Here is a 24,767-nt window from a genome sequence, read left to right on the forward strand (position 1 = left end):
GCATATTCATTAAAAAGATTGAAATTACTGTGAACTTCTTTTTTTAATTATAGCCACTTACGGCCTTCGATGCTACAACAACTTCTACGACGATTAGTTTTTGATGTACCTTTACTTAATGAATACTGTAAAATGCCATTGAAGGTCAGTGTTTTTATTTCTGCTCTGGCATCAAATATTTGTGTATTGTGAGTGCCTTTACCCTGTTCTTCCCCATTCCCCATCTCCTGAAGTAAAGTTGGCTCTGCCAATCCACTGCAGTTCAATTCATTTGCTGTCAAGGAATGGCTATTAATCTCTTTTCTCCACAAATTAAATCTTATATTCAGAAAGTGGAGCACATCAGAGTCATTACAAATTCAATACTACTAGAAAAGTTCTTTTCATTTAGACAAAGAAATCAAACATGCAGAAGCTCTATTTCAGAACATAACAATCCATTTTTTTTTCTTTCGCTCTTTCCCCTCACACAAATATTCCAAGGTTTTAATTCGAAGCATTTTCATCCCACCTTCTTGAATCAGTGGGCTTTTGGTCATTCTTTTCTCAGCCTTGAGCACCAGGAATCTAGTCAGCAATAGCAACAGCACTTAGACTTATATACTGCTTTACAGCCTTCTCTAAGTGGTTTACAGTCAGAATATTGTCCTCAATAATCTGGGCCATTGACCTCAGAAGGATGGAAGGCTGTCAACCTTGAGCCGCTAAGACTTGAACTGCCGAATTGCTAGCAGCTGGCAGTCAGCAGAAGTAGCCTGCAATACTGCATTCTAACCACTGCGCCACCACGGCTGTTATATAATCATTTGGTTGGGGTTAAGAATCATTACTTACTGCCTCACCAGCCCTTATATTAGTTAGGAAAGTAACTATAAGCTGTAAACAATGCAGCTCTCAGTAAATCCAGAGTAAGGAGTTAGAAATCATCTGTCACAAGATTTTCTCCTTCATTAACTCTGTAAGGGATCGCACACTCTGAAGAAGCAAGTCTGTAACTTGGAGATGTCTTGGGCTCACAGCTATTGCTTATCCAGCAGGTGAAGGCTGTGGCCAAAACCTTTGCCCAGCTTTGGCTGGTGCTTCACTTGCATCCATTTCTGAAGCAGGATGCCAAGACAATAGTGACAGAAATCTTGATCACCTCAAACTACTGCACTGTACTTTATATGGGGTTAAATTTGAAAGCTACTTGGAAGCTGCAATTGGTGCAAAAAGCGTTGGGTCATTGTCTTAACAGCTGAGAGTCAGTTCAGGCATGTGACACTAGATTTGTGAGTCCTGCATTGCAAAGTTCCAGATAGTGTTCAAAGTGCTGGTTTTAAACCTCTACAACTTGGCTTCCAGTTACTTTCAAACTATCTCCTTCAGTTTGAATCTCCCCTTCTGTGTATTTAATCCAGGGTGAAATGCCTTAATCATGCCCCAAAATTATTTGAGTTGGAACCCAGAAAAGATCAGTGGCTTTCCTACTGTTATGAAATAACCTGACCCTGGAGGTCTGGACTGTTTCACATAACTGTCAATCAGGAGGCTGTTAACAGTTCAGCAGTGCTTTGTAGGCTAATTGCTTGCTTGCTTTTTTTGTAATTGGAATTATGGGAATGGGTGTGTATATGGTTATGAAAGATTTATTTTAATGGAAATCACTTTGAATTTTATTATGCAGCTGGTTTTGCTGAATGTTATATCTGTGAACCATGTAAGCGAATCTGGATCACATGGCTGTATATGACCAATGTTGACTGATTTCCATAGAGCAGGGGTGTCAAACTCTCAACGTCACGTGACGTGCCACGACTTTTTTTCCATTGCCAGCAAATGGGGTGGGCGTGGTTTCACCATGACGCATCCGGCCTGCGAGCCAACAGTTTGACACCCCTGCCATAGAGGGAATCAAACATCAAAGAGTCATTCTGTCAGATATAGGCACAGTTCAACTGACTTCCACACCATTACTATGTATTTTATTCGATTTTTCCCTTTCAAAATCCATATATTTTGGTAGCTCCAATGAGGGTTTGCATTATTGGACAGTTCTTCCATTCACTGAAGTTTTTGACGTATAACGTTCAGAGTCCTCTGAATGAAAAAGATTGGGAGATTCTTCTGAACTGTAGAGCATAGACCATAAGATAGATTGCTGTAGTAGGGATGCTGCTGCTTAAAAATTGATGTTTTGCCTGAGATGAGCATATGTATTATCTGCAAGAGCATTTTACTGAGACAAATTTTAAATGTACAAACTTCAGTTGAAAACGCTTAAATTCATTTTTTCACAACAAAAATTCCATTGCTTTCCTTCTCTCTGTGGATCAAATGTTACATGCATATAAAGAAAAAAGAGATATCTGATTTGCCAACAAAATCTTTTTTCCTAACTGATAGCAACAGTTGGGTTATATTATTTTCCAGAAAGTGTTGATATCTATAGTTTATTTTAAATCCAAGTATTACCCTCCTTGATGTTTTAGAAAATACATTGAAAGGCAATATTTCAAATGTTTTTCCATGTATATTCAGTAATAAGTACATTATTTGTATAAATGAATACTAGAGAAGACTCATGCGAGTCCCTTAGACTGCAAGGCGATCAAACTGGTCAGTCCTAGAGGAGATCAACCCTGACTGCTTTTTAGAAGGCCAGATCCTGAAGCTAAAACTCAAATACTTTGGCCACCTAATGAGAAGGAAGGACTCACTGGAGAAGAGCCTAATGCTGGGAAAGATTGAGGGCAAGAGAAGAAGGGGACGACAGAGAACGAGGTGGCTGGATGGAGTCACTGAAGCAGTAGGCATGAGCTTAAATGGACTCCAGAAGATGGTAGAGGACAGGAAGGCCTGAAGGAACGTTGTCCATAGGGTCGCGATGGGTCAGACACGACTTCGCAGCTAACAACATACTAGTTTGTTACATAAAGAATAAAAGGTCATAATCTGCATTATATCATATGAATACATATTGATATTCAGTTTAATAGGTTTTATATGTATTTTTCTGATATATACAGCTTCTAACAAATCACTATGAGCAAAGCTGGAAATATTATTGCTTGTCTTCAGGATGGGGCAATTATGGAACAGCAGCAGAAGAAGAATTACATTTGACTGAAAAACTATTCTGGGGAATATTTGATTCCCTCTCTCATAAGGTAAACATAAAACTTCAAATTAAAAGGCATTGCTTGAATACACATACACCAATATAAGCTGAAAACAAATATACCTAGAAAAAAAATGTCCTGTTTATATCGCATACACAATCTATGAGAACATAGTGATTTAAATAAGAAGTTAGATAATAGCACTTCTCCTTTACTATGTCAGATACCTGCTGGGCATTGTTAGATCAGATGCTGCTCCTACGCAAGCATACAATTTTCTACTATCTTTATTTTGGCCTTTCATTAGAGGTTGAAAACAATATTGTGTAATATTGTAGTACCTTAGACTGATAGGAAAAGCTAACACACCCATGTTTCACTCATCTGCAGAAGATTGTACAGAAGAGGTTTTGTCTGATTCAACCTATTGTAACAGACAAGAGAAAGATGCACAGACATTCTTATTTTTCTTTCTTTTCTAAAAAGTGCTTCTCCATTTACTGTCAGCATCTACTAATGCTGCTTCTACAGGGCTTTTTTGCCTTAACTAACACTTTGCATGTTTTTTTATTGGACTTTCCAACCAGTTCCTATCTCTCCTGCAGAAGTATGATCCAGAGCTCTTCCGAATGGCCTTGCCTTGTTTAAGTGCAATAGCTGGTGCTTTGCCACCAGATTATTTAGACACTCGAATTACCTCATTTTTAGAAAAGCAGATGTCAGTGGATGCTGAAGGAAATTTTGATCCCAAACCTATCAGCACAGTGAAGTGAGTCATAACATCTTTACTTTTAAAAGTGATTCCTGTTTGGTTATTTAGCGCTACTAAGAAATACACTGACTTATTAAAAGAATGTAACATCCACTGAGTTATGTACATTCTGTTTTTCCTCTGAAGTATGTGTACTAACTGATCAGTTGATGGGTGATGATTGTGGTATAAATATAAATCTAGAGCAAGACAAGACTATTATTTGGAGTCCAACTCCCATCAGTCCCTTGCTAGAATGCTCAAAGGCAAGGGTTTGTAGATTGTAATTCAAAAAAATTGGAGGACTCTAGATCACCACCTTTAATCTGGAATAGAACAGTAATTGCAAAATGCAGCTTAAAAACATTTATCTTCCAGCCTCTTAATGTAAGTCACACTATATAACTAGCAATTAATATTAATACATAGTCACATCTCTATTAATCAAGTTTATGCTAGTGCGAAGTTTGTAATGGTGTAAGATGCCTGGAGTCACTTTATTTGTTAAATGTATTATTATTTGTTAAATTTATTTGGCCCCTGTCTCAGCATGGGGCTACTCTAATAGCCTATAATAATACAAAGGAAGAAAATGAAAGGATTGTAAACAGAAATAAAATAATAGAACAATAAAATAAACAATGAAAAAGAACACAATAAAAATGCATCTATTTTATAAATAAAAATATGGCTAGGTGGATAGCAGAGTGCAAGGGAGGATGAAGGGGGAGTGTGCCATCAATCCACCAGTCACTCCAGCGTGGAACTGCCCCATTTGGTCCCCAGGCCAAACAGCAGAGCCAGGTCTTTAGGCTCGTGTGGAAGGAAAGGAGGGTGGGGGCAGATATTGCCTTAGACCGGGGTGTCAAACTCACAACGTCACGTGACATGTTGCAACGTATTGCAACTTTTTTCTCATTGCCCGCAATGGGGTGGGTGTGGTTTTGGCATGATGCATCTGGCCCACGGGCCGGCAGTTTGACACCCCTGCCTTAGACTGCAAGGATGGGGAAATATGGCTCTTTTATGACTTGTGGATTTCAACTCCCAGAATTTCTGAGCCACCCGTGCTGGCTTAAGAATTCTGGGAGTTGAAGTCCACAAGTCATAAAGGGGCCATTTTTCTTCACCTCTGCCTTAGAGGGTAAGATGTTCCAAAAGGTGGGCATTGCGCTTTCTCCATTTTGTTAGACAGCCATATAAATCTATTTGATAGATAGATAGATAGATAGATAGATAGATAGATAGATAGATAGATAGATAGATAGATAGATGATAGATAGACGATAAATTATAAACAGAATTGTAATGACAAAACATAATTTCAAATAGTGAAGGCAACATGATTTAAACTTCCCTTCTCATATATTCATTTTTATAGATTGTTTTTTTTTGTTTTGGAAAAGAATGGTATGAACTGTAACCTAACTGAAATAAGTTAAATATAATGCATTCTCTTTTTCTGATTATTAGTTTTATACTCCCTGAAAAGTTGGAGTTTATTGTCAACAAATATGCTGAACATACTCATGAAAAATGGGCCTGTGAAAAGGTATGAATTATTATAGTTCTAACAATTGCCAGAAAAGAACAGCCACCACTCAAAATGTATTTTAGAAGTATATTCAATTTGTCTCCATGGTTCTGAGACTATAGCACAGCATATATTTGTCGCAAGGTCTTTCCACAGTCTTTTTTTCCTTCCTCACACCTGTGGGTTTCCTGACAGCTTTGAAACTTACTATAAATTGTCATTACCTTAGAACAGGGGTCTTCAAACGGCCCTTTTATGACTTGTGGACCAACTCCCAGAATTTCTCAGCCAGCGTGCCTGGCTGAGGAATTCTGGGAGTTGAAGTCCATAAGTCATAAAAGGGCCAAGTTTGAAGACCCCTGCATTAGAACATACACATTTCAGTTATAGCAATTGGAAGCAATTTTGACTTACACACAATTTTTAAATAATTAGATGACTTAAGAGCAGGGACGGGAAATGGAAGTCAAATTTGCACCACATTTGGAAGAAGGAATAAGGACTATAGCAGTGATGGCGATTTGCTGGCAATGTCCATTTTGCTTTATGAGTCCATGGTGACCTAACCCTAAGTAGAATTTTCCTCCAATGGGATTTTACCATGTATTTTACCAGGAAACATAGATATGGCAGGCTAGAAAAGTTAGTTCCCTCCTAACCATACCCAAGTATTCCAAATTTGTTGGCGATGTCCATTTTCCTCTATGAGTTCATGGTGACCTAACCCTAACCCTAAGTGGAATTTTCCTCCAATGGGATTTTCCCATGTATTTTACCAGGAAACATAAATAGGGTAGGCTAGAAAAGTCAGTGCCCTCGTAACCATACCCAAGTATTCCAAGTTTGTTGGCGATGTCCATTTTGCTGTCTGAGTTCATGGTGACCTAACCCTAACCCTAATGGCGAACCTATGGGATGCTTGCCACAGGTGGCACACAGAGCCCTCTCTATGGGCATGCATGCCGTTGCCCCAGTCCTAGGCCTTCAGCTGGCTTTTATAAAACCTTTTTGCTTTAGGCCTCCGCCACCTTGTGCAAAAAAAAAAGGTTCAATCAGTCAATTTCAACTTCTTGCAGGGAAAAAAAAAAGATCTCGCAAAGTTGGAATTATTTGATTGAACTTTTTAGTCCCACCCAGTCTGCCGTTAACACCGCAGCCACACCCACCCAAATGGGCCAGACCCACCCAATAAGATACACCCACCCAACGGGCCACTCCCACCTGGCACCCGACGATACAGAAGTGAGTTTTGGGTCGCAGTTTGGGCACTCGTTCTCTAAAAGGTTTGCCATCATTGGTATAGGGCACAGGGCTGCAACTCGCGGCTCCGGAGCCGCATGTGGCTCTTTCAGCTGTCTCCTGCGGCTCCCAGTCCTCTGCCATGTGCAGTCCCCCCAAAAAAAGTGGGAGTAAAAAAGTTCAACCAATCAATTCAAATATGCAGGGTAGGTGCATATCTCGCCTTGGCTCCACTCTTCAGTCAAACCCTGTTCTGCGCATGCGCGCATGTATGCGCATGTGCACACATTTTTTGCGGCTCCCAGTTTTTCCTTTTGTGAGGGAACCGGTTCCAAGTGGCTCTTTCACTGTTTCAGGTTGCTGACCCCTGGTATAGGGTTTACTGCCTGAGCAGGGGGTTCGACTAGATGACCTCCAAGGTCCCTTCCAAATTAGTATTAGTATTAGTATTAGTATTAGTATTAGTATTAGTATTAGTATTAGTATTAGTATTAGTATTAGTATTAGTATTATTAAATGTGGGAAATTAAATAAATAAATGAACAAATAAATAAATGTCCTGACTATATAAAGTTTTTGACCCACATTGACAGCTCTAATTGTCTATAGTTTGTAAAAAATCTTTGTGTGCATTTTAATGAATATGGGCTGAGGAAGAAGTCAGCTGTCCGTTACTGTTCTCACCAAATCAACATAGATATTATTCAAATAAAAATCTAGTTTGTGGTTTTATTTTTCTCAATTTTTTATTGTTGCCTTAATTGCCCTTTCAGTAAAGTTATACAGTGCTTTGAAATACTCTTTTCATCAAAGAGTGATCTCTGAATTTTCATGTACATAAAGGATTTATATTTTTCAAGTACAGCAGAATTGAATTGTCCTTAAAGGGCTGATTAATTCTTGTGCTTTCTGCCTGCCCTACCTGTGTTGCTACTGTCATAAGTGCAATCATGTACTGTTTTTCTTCTCTTGCGTCCAGTACAGAAATGTCAAATTCCATGTTGCATACCTGTTTTTCAGCCTATCTCTGTCACTCTTGCAAGTCCCTTTTCCATCCTATTTGCTTGCTTTGATTAGTCATTTTTCATTATTGTGAGCCATGTAGAAAACACAGAACAGACTCCCAGAAAGCACAAGTAAGCCAGTAAAAATAATGTTTGCTTATAACAAGACAGGAATTAGAAGGAATTCATAGGAATCTCCCCACTTATTGATGTATAAATCAAAGGATAATGTTGGGATGGGATTTTCTAACAATCCACCTGAGTGATGATTTTGCTTTCCAGTTTTATGTATAATGAGATTATCTACCTGCCCATGTGATCTGTATAATACCGATGAGAGCTTCTTTTTCTATGAAGCCATTATCGTCAGACGTTTATGGGTTTTTTCCAGTCATGCACAGGCCAGCAAACACTTGTCTTTTCCTACTTATTAAAAAGGCATTGTATGTTGATGACCATTATGACTATTCCAGACAATTAATTCCTGGAATTAATTATGCAGTGTGAATATTTATTTCCAGAGTAATTGTGGATGGAAATATGCTCCTTTACTTGATGAAAATACAAAGACACATCCTTTAATAAGACCTTTCAAAACCTTGACTGAAAAGGTAATGAAGATAAATTTAAATGTGTTTCCCAGGCAAATGTTGGATACAGTTTGCATTAATGTCCATCAATGTTCCATTTATTTTTCAATGGAAATAAAAATCTGAAAATGTAAAATGACTAATTGACTAAACTATAACTATAAACTAAACTATATTTTTGTATTCTTTTTTATTGCCAATGATATTAATTTGGTTCATACTTTAACATGAAGTGACATAATTCATATTCCTGGAATTAGAATACAATTATCTTCCAGTTTTCGTTTTCCTTGATATTGCAGCGCTGTTTTTCAAATCCATAATACATACAAAAATGCTTACATTATAGTACATAACATTTTTAAAAAGTATCTTGTGAACATCCATATGCCAAAGGGAAATGCATAAAAAAACATGTTTGTATTTCTGTGCTTATAAAAATATGCATAAAAGCTTTCGTGCAGAATTTTAAAGAAAAAGAATCTGAACTTGAGAGAATGTTATACATATTCATTTCCCAAGATTGTCAGTAGCCGGTATGGGAACTGATATCTCCAAATCAGCTTTGAGATCGTGTGGAAATGTTCCCCTGAGTCTTCAGAAAACTCTGGCTCATGGAACACAAGGTGTGTGTGTGTGTGTGTGTGAGAGAGAGAGAGAGAGACAGAGACAGAGACAGACAGACAGACAGACAGACAGACAGACAGACAGACAGACAGACAGACAGACAGAATCAGCTGACTGCAAACTTGCGTGTTTATTCCTGGGGGAAAATATTTTAGATTTGTTTTCTACAGGAAACATAATATTCTCTTTAAAGGAAAAGGAAATCTATCGATGGCCTGCCAGAGAATCTCTAAAAACCATGTTAGCAATGGGATGGAGTCTTGAAAGAAACAAGGAAGGAGAAAATATGACTCAGCAACGTGAAAATGAAAAGCTCCGTAGCATATCACAATCTAGTCAGGTAAGATAAAAGTGAAATGTAAACTTTTATGTTTCTTCAGAACTAATGCTACTTTTATTCTTTATTTTTTTACTTTTTTGGGGGGAAGGAGTTTTATTATCCAGTCTTTTAAACTGCCCAAAATATGTTAAATTCATAGTTCTTCATAGTTAGAAAAAATACATACCTAATTTCAATTCATCTAAAGTAGATAATTCAGTGAAAGTTTATCACATTTTGCAGCATTTTAGAACAGCAAGAATCCATTTCTGATAGCTTTATGAATTCATATGAATCAGTATTTGCTTGTTCAACTCAATAACAATGATTAAAAGAATATCAATGACTTAGAATGATATTATTTTTTCCCTCTGTATGCTGTATGCTGATGTTTTCTAAAGCAATGTTACATTTCTTCAGAGAAGTTGTTTTACCTTCAGCTTTTTCTTTCATGGATTTGTCTTTGTACAGTCAGGGTAGTATACAACAAGCAACTCTAGGAAGGAATATCTGGTAAATATGGATGGAGAATATGTGGCCTACTAGATGTCTACCAGATGTTCCTAAACAATCACTTTCACCATCTCTTTCTACTGAAAGAGAAATGCATTGGCTCCACCAGGTTTATGCCTTTGATATATTTAGTGACTAGTTGGAACTCTGCAAAGTTGCAGAAGAAAATAACTCCTACTACTGCAACTGTATGCTAAACGTCTCTAAGACTCTTGTGATAAGATCTCTGGGCATGTTAGGAGAGCACCAAAAACATTAAGGTGAAATCCCTGCAATTAACATTTCAACAGTTCTTTATCTCATTAGCCCCTTGGTGGTGCAGCAGTTAGAATGCAGTATTGCAGGCTAATTCTGTCGACTGCCAGGAGTTCTGTCTTGACTGGCTCAAAGGTTAACTCAGCCTTCCATCCTTCTGAGATTGGTAAAATGAGGACAAAATGCTGTAGGGGCAATATGCTGATTCTGTAAACCCCTTAGAGAGAACTGTAAAGCACTGTGACGCGGTATATAAGTCTAAGCGCCATTGCTATTGCTAGAGTTCATTTCTAAAATAACTTCTTAAATCTAATCAACACTCCTTTACCTTCAGTTAAGAAGTTAGACATTGAATTAGCAGAAATCAAATGATAAAGACTACCACTGTAAATTTTGCTTTATTATATAAATATTTAGCATGGATTCAGAATAGCAAAATATATGAACAAACTTTTTCTCTTGGTGCCCCAGAAATTAACCTATTGACTTCGGGAGGGTATTGGCTCTTATTGTTATTATATTGAATTTGTATCTTTACAAATCACCCGGAGTCACTTAAAATCCATTTGTTTAATCAATATCCTGTTTTCCCCGCTTTTATTAAAATTTTAATTTCCCATCAAAGTTCAAAGTATCTCTATCGCTTATAATTTTCTCATAGTAAATTATATTTGGGTAACCCAAAGCTTCCCTTATTCAAACCCTTTTAGAATTTTCATGTTTCCCATCTCATAACAAAATATAATATTCTAGTTACAAATCCTATCCTAATTATAATAATACTTTTATTTCTAATAGTTAACTATTTTCTTAACCATATTCAAACATCTGTTTAATAATATAATATCCCATCTAATGGTCAAAACTTCTGTTTTCTTCAGTCTTACTCTAGCTTTCTTCCTTTGCAAAATAACTTTCCAAGTCAGTACATTTGAATCATCAAGTAACTCTTCCTCTGTTTTTGTATATATTGTTTGGAATAAGGAAGAGAATTTGATTGAAGTATTTTTGGAGGAACGCTCAACCCATTTATATTCATTAAACAGACTCCATTTTTCTCCTTCAGTTTTTCTTTTCATTTCTTGTTTGTTAATATTCAGCATTTCTCCTAACAGCTTTATCATTCGTCTGATCAGCTCTTCTTCCTTATTCTCAAATGTGTTCTGAGATCTTGACAAATAAGATATCTTTTCCATTTCCAGTGTTATCACTGCATCTTCTAATTTTTCATTTGTCTGTATCTGTCTGTTAATTCCTTCCTTTAGGTCCTCCATCTTTGGATCCATTTCTTCTTATTTTCCTTCTGTTTTCTGGGTTACTAGTTCCTTCTCATAGTCTGGATTTGTAAGTTTAGATTATAAAATTGTTCTTTTATCGCATTTATGTTATTTTTAGTCTCATCATGAAATAAAACAATTATTTTTAATTTCATCATGAAATAAAACAATTCATAGAAAGAATTTCTTTCTGAGATTCATTAACATTTTCTTGTTGGTATATCGAGCTGGGAGCTTCGGAAACAGGTGTTAAGTATGGAACACTCATTTTGTTTTTGTGTGTAGTCTTTATAGTCCAATAGGGTCCCCAACACAAATAAGCAGCCCAAGAATCTTTTTTCCTCTTTCCCCAGCTGCAGACTGCAAAAATGAAAGTTTCCAGGAACAACAAAGAAGCAGCCCAAGAGGGTGTTTTTTTTTCCCTTTTCCCAACTGCAGTCTTCAAAAGTGAAAGTTTCCAAGGACAACCAAAGTCTTATTGGAGTCTGGGCTTCAAGCCAAGTTCCTTTAATAATAAATTGTAGTGCCATAGTTCTCCACTAGATATCATTAGCACCATCTTCCAGCTTTTTAAATCCAAACAAACTTTTAAAGTCTCTTTTCTGAAATAGTCTCAAAAATGCCTTTAGTCCCCAAATTTCAAAGCTATATATCTGTATTGGTTCCAAAATAATCTTATAATTTTCTCTGATTTCCCCCAAGTAATTAGTTCGCTGCTTTTCTTTTCCTGAGGGAATGGGGTGGAAATTCCCCTTCCCTCTCTCATTGGGGGGGATTCTTTGCTTTGGGTGGTTTTTCCAGGAAAAAGTCTTAAAATCATAAAGAGAGGATATAGTCTTACCCAGTTCCACCCACGTTGCTCAAGAGTTGCTTCTTAGTGCTTATTTTCTTCAGTTGTCAGCAGCTTCTGATTGGCCACAGAAGTGTAACCAGTCTTTCCCCGGCTGGCTTGGAGGGCTTCCTTGGATCAAATGGAGGGGCTGACACCCCTCCGTGATTAACAAGGGTCCCCTCCTTCGTCGCCTCTCCAGGTTGACTTTTGACCCTTTTTAGGGTCCCCAATGGGGCAAAAACAAACCCAGAAGATGGAGCACATCTGCTTTTGCCCGTCACACCACGACACCTAAATGGACTCTTAGTTTCTTATATTCTGTTTGTTGCAATGTCTATATTAATACATTGACATGAAATTGCAAATGTCTACATATCCACATGCAGAATTAGATCTTTTCACAGCTAAATAGCACAAATGTAGTACAGCAAACTATACTGTGTTTCAGCAAAAAGGAAATAGTTTATTTAAATGGAGATAATTCAGGAACATTTGTTCACAGTAAATATTGCATGATTTATTTATGAAAAATACTAAAATGAAGAGATATGGAGTGGTGTATCACTGCTTCTAAAACTCCTACCACATGCAGAGAAAGACTGAAAATATTAACCTTGGGAGTAATTTTATAATAATTGCTATTAGGTGTACAGAACCATTTTAATAAATTTAATTGTTTAATACTTCTTTTAGCATTGCATCCTGCTGGAATTCGGTGACCATCAGTATTTATTGCTCTTCTAATATTATTGTCAAAACAAGGACATTATATTTTTTGCCAAACATTTAATATAGATTATCCAGTGAAGATACGCATTACCTTCCATTGCTATTTTTCTTTAATTTTTCATTGTAATTTATCTTTTTTTGCATATCTTATGTCCTAAATATTTCTTTTTTTAAAAAAATGGTATTCAGTTTCCATATCATTGAGCATTCAGAGAAAATTGTCTCATTTTATGCATATTCAACATACTTTCCATAAATCTACAATTTGGATTCTGCTCTCTTTGATTATCATTTAAGTCATTGGCCATGCTTCTACACAATAGAAGAACAATCATGATCATGTTCTGCCAAAGAATCTAGAAGGATTGTGAACTGTATAGTTTTTAATGCATGGCAATTGCTAAGGCGATGAAGTCCAAAACTCTTCACATTGTCTGAAACATAATAAAAAGAACATTCTGCTTATAACTTTATTGTTTAAAATTAGATACAAAATCATGCATTTCTAAATTTCCTCCAGTTGCTTTAATTCAACATGAAAGTCATCTCAAGAATGAACAATAACAGCCAATTTGTCTTCTTTTGACAACAGGGGAATGGCTACAGCCCAGCACCTCTTGATCTTTCAAATGTTGTACTTTCCAGAGAACTCCAGGTTTGTCTTGAAATGTTCAACACTTTGTAGAAAATGAAATGTAGAGAAAAATGTGAAACACTTATAGTCTGGTTGAATGTATGAGACGAGTTTTGAAATTGAGGAAGCTCTTGACAAGGTAGAAGTGACTCTTCCAGCTGCCTTGAGTGAAGAAGGGAGATTTCTGAAATGCTGAGAGAAGAAATGGAGACTTTTAAAATGTGAGGAGTTCCTAATGAAGTAGAAGATAAGATAGAACTATGTGCTGTCCTAGTGTTCTATGTAGAGAGAGAAAAAAGACAGTGACTCAAAAGAATGAAATTCTCGTTTTGGTTGAAGATGTGATAGAAGGGTCCTTGATGCTCTCTGAGCTTACTTGTTTTCTTTTAGACATTTCATTACCCAAACTAGGTAACATCATCAGTGCTAGTAAGGAGTGCAGTTTGCTGTCAGTTTATATTCTAGTGGCTTGTCTGTCAATGTTGGTGGGGATGGTCTTAGAAATTCTTTGGTTGAGCTGTTTGCTGATGGCTTCTTTGGCACTTTCTTGATTGGTTTAGGATGGTCACATGTGCCCAATTGAAACTATGGTTACATCTGTCTATAAGTTGTGAAATCAAAGATTTTTCCTCATGTCTTCTGACTGCTAGTTGGTGCTTGTGGATACTTTCTTCCAGTCTTCTGCCTGTTTGTCCTATATAGTGGTTGTTGCAGTCCTTACGTTGTATGTTGTGGATGGCTCATGTTTTTTTTTCTTCAGGGGTTGTTGGGTCTTTTGGTCTGCTTAGGTTGTTTTGAAAGGCTTTAGTTGGCTTGTGTGTTTTGCTGATTCCATGTGGTTGTAGTAGTCTATTGGTGGTTTCCTGAGATACTGTTGATGTATGGCAGCATAATTCTTTGTAGGGTTTGTGGTAGTTGTGCTAATATTGGGTTGAGTAGTCAGGGACTTTTTGATAAAGTTGCATAGATAGTGATAGAAGAAGAGAAATCCACCCTCCCAGGTGCAGGAACCAGAAGGAAAAAAGGGACAAGCTCCCAATATTTCCAGACTCACGAAAGGTAAATGGAGCATAGAAATGGAGATGGGCTGAGATAGATAGAAGTGGCTCCCAGGCACTGATAGAGACAGATGGCTTCCTCTGTAGATGAGCTCTGCTTAAATACTTTTTCTAAGTCTAGCCTTGGGATAACATTATAATGTCAGGTGTTGTTTTTTTTTATTTGTTACCTAGAGCTGACTGGAAAGCCTAACAGATAACTTCATAACATATCCACTATGAACCTAAATATTTTTGCTGGCAAAAATTTACAGACAGCCCAGATTCCTTTCAGTGTATACAGTATGTGAAATTGGGGACAATGCATAACTTATATTTATTTAAATTGAACTGCCACTTTGTTCCTTTGGGAGTTATTCACTGCTTAGCTCTAAGCCAAGATAAATTATGAACAAGTTTAAAAACATTAATTGCAGCATAGAGCTTTGAGAGAGTACACTTCTTAATTCCTTCCATTGAGAATATTGCTTATTTGCTTTGCTTTCTGCCTTTAACCAAATAATAATATTGCTAAACTGCTCAGGAGTTTGAAGATACTGTGGGTGAAAAAAAGGAAATCCTCATTGTGATAACAGATAAAGGTTTGTTAGATCTCTTCAAGCACACGGAAAAGCAATATGGAAAAGAATTCTCCCTAAGCAAATATTTTCATTGATGTACCTCCTTTCTCTATGTAATACTTATAGTCAGTTATGTTAATGACATATATCATTACAGCAAATAATGCAATATATATTTCTATGCAATGATATCATCTATGGCTTCGCACACATTTATTTAGATTTTAAATTATTGTTTCTCAATTTCTTGGTGATATAGGGAATGGTAGAAGTAATAGCAGAAAACTATCATAACATTTGGGCAAAAAAGAAGAAAATTGAATTGGAAAATAAAGGTAAGAATGAAATATTTTAATCAGCATTTGATATAGAAATATATGAAAATGCCAAAAACATGGCAGTAATTGTCTATGACTGTTTTTGAAATTTTGCTATTGCAGTAAGTATTACTAAGTTGCGGTTTTCCTACAGGAGGAGGTGGTCATCCATTGTTGGTACCTTATGACACTTTGACAGCCAAAGAGAAAGCTCGAGATAGGGAGAAAGCCCAAGAACTATTCAAATTTCTTCTTGTAAATGGCATTGCCATATCTAGGTAAGTTATGGATGACATACAAATAAGATTCTCTGTTCAAGTGTTTTCTTCTGTGTGATTTTAGCAAAAGCTCAAGCAATAATTTGGGATCTTCAATGAATTAAGGGGCAGTTTTATATGCCCAACATAAACACATGGCTAACAACCACATGCTCAGGGACCATTCAAAGTTAAGAAGGTGCTGAGCACATTGGTAGTTGTGATCCTAGTTACAGCGGTCACAACCTTCCTGCATTCACACGATCATAGTCCAGGTGCTTGGTGCCCAGATTGCAATTTTGACATTGCATTGTCCCATGGTCACCTGATTGCCATTTGCAACCTTCTTTGCCAGCTTCCTGCAAGCAAAGTTAATGGAGAAACTGCCAGGCAGACACAAATGGTGACCCCATAATGTCCTTGCTTAATAACTTGCAGTGTTGGGCCAGCCATGTTGGAATTTCCAACACTTAGTGGTGCATTCATGTGACGTCACACTTTATGACTGTGTTGCTTAGCAAGGGAAATATAAGTGGTTATATAAGTCCCAGCTTTGCAAGAAAGGCAGGTTTTTTTCACTTATGGATGCATCAGTTGGTTTATTTATTTATTTATTTTAATTCCATTTATATACCTAGGAACTCTTACCTTCATAAGAAAATGATGTCTCACCCTGTCCTAAGGGATTCCACAGAAATGGATAAAAGAGATTATGATTATTGGTAACATTTAAATAATGCTAAATAATGAAATGGCAAGATGATAGCCACACAAACATTAGTCTGGTATCATGTTTCCTATTATGGATTGAGAGAAGGTGGTCCCTTTTATTTTCTCCTATATAATCAATACTACTACTACTACTACTACTACTACTGCTACTAGTTGGAAAGGACCTTGGAGGTCATCTAGTCCAACCCCCTGGCTGTCCAGTCTCTTCTTTAAAAATTCCAATGTGGGAGCATTCACAACTTCTGGAGGCAGTTCTAACTGTCAGGAAATTTCTCCTTAGTTGTAGGTTGCTTCTCTCTTTGGATAGTTTCCATCCATTGCTTCCTGTCCTGCCTTCAGGTGCTTTGGAAAATTGCTTGACTCCCTCTTCTTTGTGGCAGCCCCTGAGATATTGGAACACTGCTATCATGTCACCCCTAGTTCTTCTCTTCGTTAAACTAGACATACCCAATTCCAGCAACCGTTCTTTATATGTTTTAGCCTCCAGTCCCCTAATCATCTTTGTTGCTTTTCTCTGTACTCTTTCTAGAGTCCCAACATCTTTTTTACATCGTGGTGACCTATTTTGGCATAAAAATCCAGTTTTTCCATTGAAACATGTCCCCATTTGCTGCATCAGTCAAAGATCAAAATATTCTTAATTGTGTTTTGCTTCTTGGAGGGAAACATCCTTTGATATTAGGCACCAATACAGTAGAGGTCATTTTCAAAGGTTTTGAGAAACTTGTCCTCCCCTCTTTTCAACGTTACTCCACAGCTGAACACAGTCTTGCTTTTCATGCCTGTCTTTCAATTCATATGGGTATTTCCTTTGTCTTAGAAGGGGACACAATCTCAGGACTGAAGATTGCTTAAATGACAGATGGAAGGGGCATCAAAACCAGTCATTGTTTCACTAGGTTGGAGGCCATCAAGGACAATCAGGATGGTTGGTGAAATTAGGAAATAGTCTTCATTACTTCTAGCATCTGATGGAACTGCAGGGTAAACTCACTGGTTCAGTGCAGTATTTCAGAAATAATTTTGAAGAAATGATTCAGAATTCAGGGGAGTATAAGCATAGCACTCTCTCTACAACTCTTTAGAGCAAATTCATGGTCTGTGTAACCATGCAAGATATGGGCCGTCTTGGTGTTATTTTGATCATGATATAAAGAGAATAGAAATAAAAAAAATAAAAATTGGAATATTATTTTTACATTACTCTCAGCCTGCTAATGACAGTATTGGAAATCTTAATTTATAATTATAAAGTACATGTATTCACACATTGGCTACAAAAATAACAGTTCCACTACAGTTATTTTGCTGTCTTTAAGAATTAGAACCAAATTATAAGAAAATAAATAGATATTAATACCAATCTTATCCTGATTGGCCAGTAAATACATGCTCCAAACAATCTTCTAACATTTGATTTAAGGAGGTAAATGCTAAATCAATGCGATGTTTGATCATCTGAATTTTTTAACATTATTTTTAATAAACTAGTTTAAAGTGATAAAAGTTTAAGTTGCAATAAGCATAGTGTTTCAATTTTTTGGTGTTCCTTGCTAGAATTTTTTAATACTATATGTTAAACTTTTGTTTCACTAGAGGCTTAAACGACCTGGAATTGGATGCTTCATCAATGGAAAAGAGGTTTGCTTATAAATTTCTCAAAAGGATCCTTAAATATATTGACTCAGCTCAAGAATTCATTGCACATTTAGGTAAGTTTTGTTAATGTTTCAGTAACTGAGAGTGTTTGTTTGTTTATTATGTTTTCCTCCAGGAACTCAAGACAATGTCTTCTGTCTTCCTTTTTCCTCCCACAATAAATCCCTGAAGAGAAACTTGAGCTGAGGGATATTGACCAGCCCAAAGGAATCTAGTCAGCCTCCATAGCCTAGGATGAGTTTGAATTAGGTCTCTGTGGTTTTTATCCAAAACATTGGATTCAACACAACCTGGATGTCTTAAATATTTTTATCTATAGATAAAAGAAAGTTTTAATGGCCGAAAGCAGCAGTTAAAAAAAACAACTTACTCCACATATTATTTTCTTAGCTTGATTTGTACTTGTTTTCAACTTTTGAAAAATCCAAAGCAGCTCTACAATTTTCAACTATTTCTTCTCCCTTTTCTCACTTAAGCTGAAAATAAATTTAACAGAATGCAGAAGAAAGGTATGTTGAAAAGATACAGCCGTGTTCTCTACAATGGCAATTTTTTCCATAAAACACTTTCAGAACTGGACAATATGAATGAAACTTTCTTATATTGATTCAAATTTATAAGTTGCAAGTAATTTTAGTATTAACTATACTAGATGGAGAGGACAGATAAATAGAACATTATGTTTAACCTTCCTGCTGAATAAATTGTTGCTGCTTCTGGAATTCCACAAGCTTGAATAGTGTGATAACAACCCTGCCTAATGTTATTTGTCTTTACACTGTTTTTTCACAGAAGCCATTGTTACTAGTGGAAAAACTGAGAAATCTCCACATGATCAAGAAATCAAATTCTTTGCCAAAGTGAGTAATGTGTTATTTTAAATAATCTTTAATTCCAATGTTCTGATAATTTTGAGAGCTGTGTGTAGCATAAAACATCTGACATCACTGTAGATCATTGAAGAAATCAAGAAAAATAAATAGGAAAAATATATAACGTTCCAAAATTATTGTACGGAGATACAAGTTCAAAAATTGTTCTTCTACACAGAAATTGTAGTGATTCAAATTCAAAGGATTTAATTTAAGCCATAAAGTCAATAGTAGTAATCCACTGAAACCATAATTTCATCAGTATTATTTGTTTTCACTATTTTTTTGTCAATATTTCTATATTATGCTATATCTTACAATTGTAAGTGGTTCTATGTCAATGATTCCCTTGGTAACTAAGATGTTATAAGCATACATGAAAATGATGCTGTAATAGTGCTATAGATGGCTGTTGAGCACAAATGGTGTTGAGATACATTATTCTAATGATTGATGACAGTGAGATGTCATACAATTGATTTTGGTAGGCATAGATAATTGGCTTAACATACCAGCATGTAGGGAGTGTAGAGGGCTCTGTAATGAGGACCTCTTATTCTTCATAATTTTATGATTTACACACATGTATTCTACATCAAGGGACGTGGTGGCTCAGTGGGTTAGGACGCTGAGCTTGTCGATCAGAAGGTCGGCAGTTTGGTGGGTCGAATCCCGAGTGCCGCGTAACAGAGTGAGCGCCTGTTACTCGTCCCAGCTTCTGCCAACCTAGCAGTTTAAAAGCACTTAAAAATGCAAGTAGAAAAATAGGGACCACTATGGTGGGAAGGTAACAGCATTCTGTGCGCCTTTGGCGTCTAGTCATGCCGGCCACATGACCACGGAGACGTCCTCGTACAAGTGCTGGCTCTTCGGCTTTGAAACAGAGATGAGCACCGGCCCCTAGAGTTGGAAACAACTAGCACGGATGTGCGGGGGAACCTTTACCTTTCACCTATTCTACATCAGCACAGTTACTTCTCAGAATGTTTCAGAGCTCTACTCTTTCATTGGGTCTATGTTATATCAGAAGATGAAGCTCCTTCCAACTCCCTCAGTTCCCTTCTGACTACTAATAAAAGTCAGAGCAGCAATAATGGATGGGCCTGTTCTTTGTCTATTGTGGCCCCATTTCTGCTCTTGTTTGTTGAAGCCAGGAAGTTCTTCTGCTATGGATCGTAAGCTCCCATATTGTTGACTTTGTCAATGCTGTGACAATGGATGTCGTTGCTCTGACAACTGAGAACCAGCAGCCATTTTTACTTTTGCTTTTAATGTGCCTTTCTATTCTTTTAGAGTTCAGATGTAGAAGGGGGGATGGGGTAAATGCCTGAGGATTTAGCTAGCCATAACAATGTAGAAGTGTGGAAACTCAAGGACGTGTTCTGATAAGATTTTGGTGGGCTGAGGGGCCGGAGAGGAGAGGCCGCATTTTGTGCTAATTGGGGAATGTGATTTATGACTGCTCTTGTAGGGTGGGAGTTGCAGTTTGTTACTTTGTATCTGAGGGAATCTCATTATTGGGTTCAATTATGTAAGTGCCGATACTTTGTTTCCTAAATAAAATGTTCTTTAAGGAAGAATTCTTGCCTTGAAGTTCTTTATTTGGTTTCATCTATCGGAACCATGACAGACTTTTTTGTTTCAGTGAGGGGCACATTGTGGATTCTGGTCTTTTCTGTACTAAGCCTGCTAAAGGCCTACCTTTACCAGGCTTATTACAATTACTGTTTTCCTTCAAACATTAAAGATGCACCTGTAGTAGCCTCAATAACCATCAAGGCCTTATTTCATTTATCAGCCATCCCATCGTCCCCCGTCAGAAACCATTTATTATTTACTTATTCCAAGCTACTCATGCTAAAAGAATTCTGATTAGACCTCTTCATACAGTATTAGGATTAAAAACCTACTAAATATAAAAAATATAAGTCAAATCAACCTAAACATAAGCCATTCATCCAAACCTATCACTTGGCACTACAACCTTGGAAAGAAACAACCAACAGTCCACATTTTCTTCATGAGCCTTCTGGAAAAGCTAGGATTTTACAGGTTCCCACAATGATGGAAGGGGCAGATTGTCCTGATTTCTGGGAGCAGGCTGTTCCAAAAGAGGGGAAATTTCACTGATAAGGCTTGACCTTTCTGACAATGACAGTCCCTCTGGATATGGACCCATGGTAAGCTCTCTTAAATGTGACTGGATGAGTAGAGTTTATACAGAATAGATAATCTAGAGGGCATTGACATCCAGGCTAAAAACAGTCACAGAAATAAGTTGCTTATAAGCATCATTATAAACATCCATAGGAGAGCCATAGAAGAGCAAATAACAACCTGTGCAATGACATACTCATGACAGAACCTCCCAACACGAACACATAATCATTGCCTTGTAATAATTATATCACTGCACGTGTGTTGCCATTTTGACATCATCATAGTTTACAGTGGACAGCATTGGGCTCTGCCTTTGTATAGTATGTTGTAGGGTAGCTGGAGCACCTACAAAATGTCATTTAAAAAGCCCAGCCTGAGTTTTTGTGCATTTGTGTGCATTTATCACTTAAAGAGCCACAGTTACAAGTAAATAAAACAGTTCTTTATTTTATTAGCATCAACTCCTTGGTATCTGACCTACCCTTGTGGCTTCTGGTGACTTTTCCAGATCTAACAATGGCTCTAGAGTTCCAAAGGTGCTTTTTCAAGAGGCAGCGGAACTCTCTTTGTTTTTCTTTGAAGACGTTTCACTTTTCATCCAAGAAGCTTCTTCAGTTTGTCAGGAACTGAAGACGCTTCTTGGATGAAAGACGCTTCTTCAATGAAAAAACAAAGAAAGTTCAGTTGTCTCTTGAAAAAGCACCTTTGGGACAACCATGACCTGGATGAATGAGAATCTCCATAGACAATGACTCTAGAGAAATAGCTATCACTCCCTGTAGGTATCTTATAGTAATAATCTACAGTTTGTATACATCTTTACTTCTTTAGGTTCTGCTACCATTAGTTGACCAGTATTTCACCAATCATTGCTTGTACTTCCTCTCTTCCCCAACAAAGCCGCTTGGTAGTAGTGGATATGCTTCCAATAAAGAAAAAGAAATGGTAGCAAGGTATGTAGAAAGAAAACATGTATACAGCAATGTACATTAAATGAATCAGTAATGAAAATAGTTGCATTTTAGTCAATGTGCTTGTATTACAGAAATGTGTCCATAGAGGTATTTCTTGATGTACGACCACAATTGGATCACAGACTAAACTATGCAGGCTATAAATAGATTTATTGCAGCTATAGTATAACCAAAGGCATAAAGTCACCTTCTTTTAATTATTAATTACAGGTATGGCACCTAATACCATTTACTAAAATTGGGGGGAGGGATTCTTTTGTTGCTCTTGTTTGCAACTCAGTTATGATAGTCCTGCTTACAGGGCCCAAAATACCATTAAATGCCATATTGATTTCACTTCACTGTATAGTATTAAATAGTGTAAATGGACTGACAATGTATTCATGTAATACCATTTTTGTTGATGTTGATAAATCTAATAATAAAAGACAAAATCCTTAGTCTAAAAATTTTAAATTCCTGGGAGCAAGTTTTTCACAGGGGATGCAATCTGAAACATCAAAAATATGACCCAAACCAAACTCATCTGCCTTAATTTTCACTTTCCCAAGTTCAAACCCTCTATCCAGACATGTATGCTTTAAATGGTCTTTGAAAAATGTTGCTTCCTTACTTTTCTGCAGCGTATATAGTATATATTTTTCTTATAGAACATCTAGTTCTTTTTCCAAAACCACTTTTCAGCCAATTTGTAAGATTTCATTCAAAAACCTGGCACTAAAGATTACATTCCTAATATCTGGCAATAAAGGGTTTTAACTTTGAGGAAGGCAGATAGTATGACATTTATTTAAAGATTATATATCCTTACTCTGATTACTACTATCACTATGAGGAAAGCTATCAGAAGAACCTAATATATTCCTAAAGAAATTCTACATTCTGCCATATTTAGGAATTGACTCTCCTATATTTTTGCCATAAATCATTCAGCCTTTAAGCAGTCTGGGATAAGACTTCCTTCTGATGCATAGAGAGCACTCAGTACATTTTTAAAAAGAGCAGGGGATATTCATTTCATTGAGCTTTAAATCTCTTTATTTATTTTCTTTCCTCATTTCTTAACATTTTAAAAATCTTTATTTTAAAACATAGCATTTATCAATAAATTAAATTATTAGTGAAAATATTGGCACACGAACGGGGAATAAAACACTGTAGGCATTCAAATTGCTAATACATCACAGAGTCAAGTAAGACTTTACCGAGCAGATACCTTTATCTTCTTTGAAGCAAATAGAAGATAAGGTTCTTCCTCTCCATGGAGATTTCAGTGGTCTCCATTGGCCTCTGGAAAGTTAAAATAGATGACAAGTGTCAGCTATCAAAGTGTGTTTTCTTCTCCATGCCAGCCTGCAAACCTTTTAATGAATAATCACCATGGGGTTTGGTGAACGTATACCAGCATTTTCATAATTAACATTGTCTGATGAAAAATAGAATTAATAAAATAGAATGTATCATTTTCCCCTAGTTTAAGTTGTAATTGTATCTAGCAATTCAGAAACTGTTTAACTTCAGAAACAGTTAACAAAGTAAATGTTGCAGGAAACAGAGGGTTTTATAAAATAATATTTACTTTTTTCTAGGTGTTAAAATATGTATGCTTATTGTATTAAAAATAGTAACTGTTTTTCAAATTAAAAGGATACATAGTTTTTGCTTAGTTTGTTATTCATGGAAATAGTTTCTTTGTATGCTTCATCCTCTTTTACTTTTTGTTTGTTTGTTTTAGCCTTTTCTGCAAACTTGCGGCTCTTGTTAGACATAGGATTTCTCTGTTTGGTAAGTTAAAAATGGTTTTGCAGGAGTTTCAAATTGTATGAAGTTTAGTTTGGTTGCTTCTCAATTTGTGACAAAGTGCAATGTCATTTTTGTCTGTGTTGAAGCACTATGTAATTTATTTATTTATTTATTTATTTATTTATTTAATTACATTTATTTATTTATTTATTTATTTATTTATTTATTTATTTATTTATTTATTTAATTACATTTATATACCTCCCACTGGAGGAACAATGCTGTACTGTCTTCTAATGTTTATATTTGCTGCTTTTAAAACATGGTTTATTTCCTGATTATTCGGTTATCACCAGTAATATGTTTCTTGCTGAGTACAAGATGTTGCCTGGACAAAGTATATTGTTGTACAGGGAAGCCATATGACTGAATTGTAAAATAGAAATTTGATTATTAACACATTATTTCACTTGTGTCTCTATTGACATTTTAAATCACAGGTGAGTAGCCTGTAAATGACTTGTGGCCTCCGTAGCTTCAGTGTAGGCTCTCCACTAGACTCCTAGATTGCACTGCAAAAATGCTGAGTTTAACACTGGGAATTTTAAAAATGATTTAAAGGCTGCTACAAAGAAGTTAAGGGACACGGTGGCTCAGTGGGTTAGGATGCTGAGCTTGTCGATCAGAAGGTCAGCAGTTTGGCAGGTCGAATCCTGAGTGCCGCATAACAGAGTGAGCGCCTGTTACTCGTCCCAGCTTCTGCCAACTTAGCAGTTCGAAAGCACGTAAAAATGCAAGTAGAAAAATAGGGACCAGTACGGTGGGAAGGTAACAGCGTTCCGTGCGCCTTTGGCGTCTAGTCATGCCGGCTACATGACCACGGGGACATCCTCGGACAAGCGCTGGCTCTTCAGCTTTGAAGCGGAGATGAGCACCGGCCCCTAGAGTTGGAAACGACTAGCACGCATGTGCGGGGGAACCTTTACCTTTACCTTACCTTTACAAAGAAGTTGCTTATCCAATATTAATA

At 36.7% G+C, this 24,767-nt stretch overlaps 1 protein-coding gene across 1 annotated transcript in view; it reads left to right on the forward strand.

Moving 5' to 3' along the window:
* The window catches only part of RYR3 (ryanodine receptor 3), a gene marked incomplete at both ends in the record, with an annotated part of 301,173 nt that overhangs the window by 182,165 nt on the left and 94,241 nt on the right, over nucleotides 1–24,767 (forward strand). The window contains 13 exon segments of the mRNA XM_081324758.1: nucleotides 54–144; nucleotides 3,009–3,149; nucleotides 3,707–3,870; nucleotides 5,326–5,404; nucleotides 8,151–8,240; nucleotides 9,040–9,186; nucleotides 13,364–13,426; nucleotides 15,283–15,358; nucleotides 15,495–15,618; nucleotides 17,926–18,041; nucleotides 18,781–18,848; nucleotides 21,852–21,973; nucleotides 23,730–23,779. Coding sequence (XP_081180884.1) covers nucleotides 54–144; nucleotides 3,009–3,149; nucleotides 3,707–3,870; nucleotides 5,326–5,404; nucleotides 8,151–8,240; nucleotides 9,040–9,186; nucleotides 13,364–13,426; nucleotides 15,283–15,358; nucleotides 15,495–15,618; nucleotides 17,926–18,041; nucleotides 18,781–18,848; nucleotides 21,852–21,973; nucleotides 23,730–23,779 — 1,331 coding nt within the window.

Source organism: Vipera berus, assembly GCF_964194415.1.
Source record: "Vipera berus genome assembly, chromosome: 1".
Classification (NCBI taxonomy): domain Eukaryota; kingdom Metazoa; phylum Chordata; class Lepidosauria; order Squamata; family Viperidae; genus Vipera; species Vipera berus.